Below are 7,115 nucleotides of genomic sequence, written 5' to 3' on the forward strand. Positions count from 1 at the left end.
CCCCCTGCAGGAGGCTCAGGGGGACAGCCTGCCCCTGAGGCCCAGCCTGTCCCTCTCAGTCAGGCCTCAGTCAGGCCTTGGGAGCAGAATGACAGGAGGGGTCCCCGGGGGTGAGAGAGCTGTGTGCTCCCAGGAGCAGTGGGAGGAGGTCCCTGTCAATCAGGAGGAGGCACTGAGGGCCCCTGTGGGTGCAGAGCGCCCAGGACCTCCCGCATCCTCCCTTCCTCTCAGGTCCCCTCCAAGGAGCAGCGCAGACCCGAGCATGGACACAGCAGCCCCAGAGCATTTTCAAACAAAACTATCTTTATTCATAACTGACCCACAATGCCCCACAGGTGCTAGCCCTACCCCCACCCTAACCCACCCCGAAATGGTCCTCTCCTCCCTCCTATCCCCATCCTAAGCCCATCCCCCCTAAGAGTCCTGCCCTCCCTCCTAACCCCCCAAGTCCTCCCCCCAACGGTCCTGCCCTCCCTCCTTCCTCCATCCTCCCAGGTGAGGGGACCAGCAGGATCAGCCCTGCCATGAGAAGGAGCCCGTGGCTCCTCTGGGGGACAGCCAGGTCCCATCAGGTCTGGGCCCCTCGGGGCGCGGGCAGTGGGGGGCACTCCCCTCTGCTCCATTCTGGCTGCAGTGCCGCTTCCCCCACCTCCCTGGGTCAGAGGGCTCACGCTTTCTCTTGTGAGGCTGTGAGGAGGGAACCGGCCCCGGAGCCAGTGCTGGCCTCCCCCAGACCCCGAGGTCGGCCTCTGGGCGGGGGATCTTCTCCGCATGGGCGGGGCCGCCCCCCAGAGCGCGCTTCTGGGGCTGGCAAGCTGCAGGGGAAGCGCGGCTGAGGCCTCCTCTCTGCAGGGACTGGGCCTGGGCAGCGCCCCGGGGCCCCCGGCCTCCAGGGCAGGCCGGGCCTGAGGCAGGGCCAGGGCTCAGAGAGAGCTCGCAGGGCAGCAGGCGGCGGGGGGAGGCCCAGAGGAAGGCCAGGCTGGGGAGGTCCTCCTCGTCCTCACGGGGCCTGGCCGCTGGCCCCAGCGTCTCCCTGACCACAGAGGCCTCTCCGGGGACGCAGGCGGCCCTGGGTGCCCGTGCAGAGTCCGCAGGCCCGTGGCCCTGGGCAGCAGCTGGGGGGCATCCAGCCCGGAGCGCTGGCTGCTCCTCAGGCCCCGAAGAGACAGCACCAGCCGGGGGCCGGGAGCGCGGGGTGTCTGCTGGGCGGCGTCCCTGAGGGTCCTGGAAGCCAGTCTCTGGCGGGCAGGCTGTGCCACGGACCCCCAGCTGGGGGCCCTGGTGATGCCTCCGGGCATCTTGGCTGCTCGCAGGCTCTGAAGGACGTGAGTCCCACAGGGGAGCACCGAGACTCGGGGGTGCCTGCTCGCCCCCCTCCTCGGAGGCCAGGAGTCGCCTCTCTGCCAGCTGGAGGGAGAAGGGACAGTGACTGGCGCTGCACACGTGTGAGAGGAGGAGGAGCGGGTGATGGGACAATGGCACTGGGGGGAAGGGGGAGGTGACACCGTGACTGAAATCCACGACAGTCATGAGGCTCTCCTCCGTCCCCTGTGCCATATTCCCAGCTTTATGCTCCCCTTCTGGGCCCCCATCCCCCTCCTCTCTGGAGCCCTCTCCTCCTTGTCCTCCCGCTCAGCTCCCACCCAGGCTGGCCCCTCGGCATGCGCTGCCTGCAGGCAGGGGTGGTGTGGACACAGGCTGTGTGTCCTGGTTCTGGGGTGCTCCCTGCCCTGGCTCCTCCCCAGGCTCTTGATCTACCTGGACACCTCCCTCCCTGACTCACCAGGGCCTGTCCCCCTCTAACTCCGCTGGGATTCCTGGGTCCTATGGTCACTTGGGTTCCCCCATCGCCCTAAGGTCGCACCCTCCCCTGGCTCACCTGGGCAGCAGTGAGCCCTTCTTCCTGCTCCAACTCCTCAGCAAGGGCCAAGGGGTCCAGCTGGGCGTCTGGGGAATTCAGTTTCTTCAGGAACTGGGGGTCAATGACCTCCTCCACCTGGGACAGAGGAAGCGACCGTGAGCCCCTTGGCAGGGAGGGAACCGGGAGGCAGCGGGGCCCGGAGGACAAGTGGGAAAGCCAAGACCCCTGTCCTCCTGCACAGGTGGGTGTTCCCCTCCATCACGGTCATCAGGTACACACACACGTACACACACACACACATATAAACACACATGTATACCCAGGTAAAAACATACATGCACATACACACATAAGGGGACACCCACATGAACACAGATACCACACACCACACCCACACAAAGCACACACATGCACACACAGACATACACACTCTCAGGCGCCCAGCTCAGGAGCAAAGAGCAGAGTCCCATTCCATCAGCCTGGGGGAACCCGGGTCTGGGGGCAGCAGCACCACCCTCTGGGACTTTGTAGGCCCGGAGCTGCTGGCCAGCCCACCTGGGTGACAAAGTCTTCCTGGGAGCACAGCTGGTCCAGGTAGCTCAGGAGACCCTCATCCTGCAGCCACTCCTTCACTTCCTCTGCCCATCCTCCTCCGGGTGCCCCCATGGGCAGCGCCTCCGTGAGGTCCATGTCCTCCTGCTCGGCCTCAGGGGGGATCCCGTCGTGCGACTCGGTCTCCCAGGGCGGCTGGGCGGTGTGGGCGCGTTGGGCGCTGGGTACAGCCTTCCTGGGTGTGGGCGCTGGGCAGAGAGAAGAGGAGGAGCGTGAGGGGAGAAAGCTCCCACCTGCAGGGCACGCGATTCGGAGGGCAGTGTTGGGGCAGTAACACGGGTGCAGCTGGGTCGGGCCACTGAAGCCTGTGACTGTCTGAGGGGAGGCCAGAGGGGAGCACCCAAGAGGGTCAGCGGTGAGGACGTGGGGAGCCACCGACTCCCAAGGGCCCCCGCAGCCAGCCCGCTTCTCAGCAGACTTCACGTGGGCCCTTGGCAGGGAGCGGGTCGAGGGGATGAGAAAGGGGACCCGGTCCAGACCCCATGGGCACACAGGGCGCTGAGGCCCGGCTCTCAGGGCTGCTTCCCTTCAAGCCCAAAGCGCCCTGAGGAGAAGGCCATGTGGGGGACAGGGGCCTGCGCTGGGCCCTGTTGCCTGGGGTCAGGGGCTCCTGTGGGAACGTGCTGACGTACCTGGCTGCGTGCCCACCACTGGGGCTTGGGGCCCCCGAGGACCAGGTCTCGGTGGGGCAGGAGGAGGCTGGGTCTTCGCCCCCTTCTTCAACTGCAACTTCTGAGCCTGCATCTGCTCCTCCGCCTCAAACGCCATGAACCTGGGGTGAGGGCACAGGCTGTGCTGAGAAGGAGGCCGCCAGGAGCCCGCACAGGCAGCAGCGGGTGGAGGATGGAGATCAAGGGCCTTGGGGCTGTCAGGGCCCGGACCCTGGGGAGGCAGGAGGCTGCTGAGCACATTGCTGCACAGCCCTTCTGGCTGGGGACTGGCCCCCTGGGCGGGGCACCCCTTCCCCAGCCTGTCCTGAGCCTTCATGTCCCGCCCAGGATGGGTCAGCCTCAGAGGAGGGGGAGCTCCCGGGAGGTGGGACAGGAGCACCCATGGTCTGAAGCTGAGGGTGAGGCTTCCCCAGGAGGAAGGGCCTCTGGACTGTGGGGACCCCGTGCTGGGTGACACCCTCCTCTCTGATGAGACCTCACAGCTGGACCCTGCCCCACAGTCAGCCTCCTCCCCCGGTGTGGGGACCAAGGACCCTGACTCACTTTTCTGCCATCTCGAAATAGACCCTCCGGTCACAGTGGCTCTTGCGCTGCCATTCCTGCATGGCCCGCCCTATTCCCTCCTCCAGCGTCATGGTGGGCTTCAGGCGGGACAGGGGCCGGAGCTCTGGCCTATAATGTCTGAGGGTCAGTCACCGCCCAGCCTGGCCTCCGCCCGCCTGGCCACCCCAGCTCAGTTGAGCCCGTCCCACCCCCACCCGGCAGGACTGAGCACCCGCAGGTGAGGCCTCTGTGTGCAGACAGGCCTTCCAGCTGCTGCTGTCAGGGCCTCACTACACACCAGCCCGTGAACCAGGCCTGGAGGTGACCCCGCACTCGCACCCATAGCTGGGACCCCACCCTCAGGCCTTCCCGCCAGCGTCCCAGCATCAGCCCGCCTGCAGGGCCCTCCCACCCCCTCTGTGATGGGAAAGCTCCAGGGGCACCCCCTGCCCTTCCCAGTGCACTCACATGAGGAAGCAGCAAAGAGCGTCCACATCAGGTCTCTGGGGAAGGTGCCCCCGGGCCAGGGCCTTGAAGCGCCGCCAACGACGGAAGTCCTCATACACACTCTTGGGGGTAGAGGCGTCCACCAAGGCCTTGGACTGGGAGGCGGCCAGGCCACCCTCCCTGGAAGCCCCATGTGGCTGTGTTCCAGGGTCCACTCGGGAGACGATTGGGATCAGCTGGGCAGCTGGTGGTGGAGCTTGAGGAGGAAGGCTGGGACACCAGCCTCCATCGCCGGCCTGGGTGCCCCCGAAAGCCAAGGCGGCCATAATGTTCTCCACCGCAGTGGCTTCCAAGAAGAGGGGTGCAGGACACACAGCACCCCCACAGGCGGCTCCTGGAGCACTCCCATAGAGGGGGGCCTGGGTCAGGACAATGGTCTGAGTCTGGGAGGGCTGTGGTCGCCTCCCTTCTGACCTGACCTGGGCCATGATGTTGTAAGCCCCAGTCCCAACGGGGCCTTGACCAGCATCTCCTGCCACCAGAGGTGTCCTGGACCAAGCCGGCAGCACCAGGGGGTGGCCAGGAGGGAATGACAGGGTCCTGGGGGGCGGCAGGTGCTGCTCCCCAGGGGGCCGGTGTGCGGGGCCAGTAGAGGGTGGGGGACAGGGCTGGGCCATGAAAGGAGTCAGGGAGGCACCGGGCTTCAGGCTCACATCTGCTCCCAGCGCTGGAGATGCTGTGGAGACAAAGGAAAGGGGGAATGGAGGAGGAGGCCCAGCAAACAGCACTGAGGTGCTCTGGGCCCCTTTATCCGCTGGGGAACCAGGGCAGTGAGTCTCACCAGGGAGGGCCCTTTGGATGGGCAAACGGGGGAGGTGGCAAATGTCCTCAGGTCATGGTCACGCTCTGACCTCCAGTTGGGAATTATTCCACTGGAGAGCTTGCTCCCTGTTCGCCAAGGCTCCCTGACCCCTGTCTGCGAGAAGCACCAGTCCAGCCAGCGCTGCCCTGAATGCCTCCCTAAGGACTCCCCCTTACCGACCCTGCCAGCCTCAGAGGCCTGGCCCTGGGAGACGTCTGCTCTGGGGCAACGACCCTAGGCAGACCCACTAGCGGTAGTGACCTTGGAACTCACATCTCCGAGGTAAGTTCTAGGCACCCAAAGGGCCTCTGAGAACAGCCGTGTCTAACACATTAGGGCCCATCTGCTCCTCAGTCCTCCTCTTCTCAGTACAAACCGCCCCCTTTCTGTCCTGGGCTTGCACAACAACACAGAAACACTCGAGTGATGTCTCTCCACAAGAAGGCACAGGAACCCTGATCTAACCCTCCACACTCCGCCCAGCATGCACGTGTGTCAGAACCAACAGTGAACACTTAACATGGCCAGGTCCTGCCACTGGGCCCAGCGCTCAGGCTGATGGTCACCCTCAGGAGTTCTGTCATTTCACAGCCAGCCATGGCTGCAGAGAGTCAGAGGAGGGCCACAGAATGGGGCAGAGTGGGGCTGGTGGCAGGGGTTTCCAGAAATTTCCATAGCTACTGTCCTGTTAGGAGGGTCATGAGACTGCAGACTGGGTGAGGTCCTTCCCCCTCCAGCTCCCAACAGTGGGAAGTGAAGGCACAGAGGAAGCAGGTGTGAGCGATGACAGTGGAACATAGGTGTCTGAACACATCCCCGCTCAGAGGAACCAGAGCAGACCTCGTCCAGGAGAGCACGCTTCACACTGCACCCTCATTACTCAGGACAGGCGGTTTGGCCATTCACTACTGACACAGACATGGTCCTCCTGCCCCTGTGCTCCCCTTCCCCCTTTAAAAAGGAATCTGCCTTTGCAGACGTTCCACGGAACACCACCCACGCTCCACATCTGTTTCCTGCCCCTGAAACAGGTTTGTGGACTGTCAGTAAAACCCTCATCCCAAAGGTAAAGGCAGGGCAGAGGGTGCGCCATGAGATGCAGGACAAGAGGAAGTCGGGCTGAAGACCTGGGTGGCACGGGGGGAACAATTGGGGACAGCTCAGGGAAGCGGGCCCTGTCTTGGTGGAAGTTTCCCGGCCGCCCTGCCTGTGTGGAATCCCAGCCAACAAGCAGCTCCCTGGGCTGAGGAGCAGTGAGCTCTGGGCTGGAGGCAGGGGAGAAGCTCTGGGCTGCAGCCGGTGGAGGACCTTCCAGGCAGCTCCAGGTGCCCGCAGAACAGCACACAGGACTGGGCTTTCCCATGACCACCCTGTGCCACCCCCACGACATCGCCCACTACTCTTCCCCTCTAGGAAGAACCCACATGCCTACTGCTGGCCTTTCTCCACACCCAGGCATGTCCCTGAGCCCCCCTGACCCCCTCTGAGGAGCCCTCCGGCCAGTGCCGTCACCGGTTCCCACTGGCTCCCAGCCTCCCAGGGTGACAGGTCCTTGGAGGTCCAGTGCTCTCTGCCCCCTACTTCAGTCAAACCGTGTTTCCCCAGTTTCACATTTCAATCCCAAGTCTTGAGGGACAGCTCAGTGTTTAAAACACACCCCCTCCAATCTATAGTCCTACCTCCTACTGAAGCCATCCCCGCGGGCTCATTCACGGACCACCGCTGCCTAGAAGCCTCCACAATAAGAAAAGTCAAGCTGAGGATCCAGAGAGTGACCTGCTCCAACAGCTGCTCACCATCCAGTGGAGGGAAGGTTGGGATTTAAACTGTAGAATGTGGGGCTCCTGACCTTCTGCAGCGGGGGAGGGGCAGAGGGCTGGTTGGCTGCGGTCGTGGGGGGCATTCCATGGAGGGCTCTGATAGGTAGGCAAGAACCAGCAGTTCCGTTCAAATTTAAAGTCATAAATTTAAAGACACACTAACAGTAATGACCCCCAAAGTTAAGTTCTAGGCACCCAGTTATTGATGTGTCCTTTATCTCCGTTCTTGATCCATCACCCTAGTTCAGGGTCCTTCATCCTGCTTCCTATCTGGTCTTGGTTTACTTCAACACAGGCTA

At 63.6% G+C, this 7,115-nt stretch overlaps 1 protein-coding gene across 1 annotated transcript; it reads right to left on the bottom strand.

Annotated features, from left to right (window-relative positions):
- Window positions 1-671: 671 nt before the first annotated feature.
- On the bottom strand, window positions 672-6,691 carry LOC118718840 (NUT family member 2G-like; the record flags this gene model as incomplete). Its single annotated transcript, XM_036437664.1, has 7 exons — window positions 6,676-6,691; window positions 4,156-4,870; window positions 3,688-3,816; window positions 3,106-3,245; window positions 2,417-2,661; window positions 1,880-1,996; window positions 672-1,407 (listed from the first exon to the last, which is right to left on the bottom strand). Coding segments are annotated over exons 1-7 (2,098 nt in total), but the record flags the coding sequence as incomplete, so codon positions are not given.
- Between the last annotated feature and the right edge of the window lie 424 nt (window positions 6,692-7,115).

This window comes from Pipistrellus kuhlii, unplaced genomic scaffold, assembly GCF_014108245.1.
Source record: "Pipistrellus kuhlii isolate mPipKuh1 unplaced genomic scaffold, mPipKuh1.p scaffold_m20_p_149, whole genome shotgun sequence".
In the NCBI taxonomy this organism is placed as follows: Eukaryota; Metazoa; Chordata; class Mammalia; order Chiroptera; family Vespertilionidae; genus Pipistrellus; species Pipistrellus kuhlii.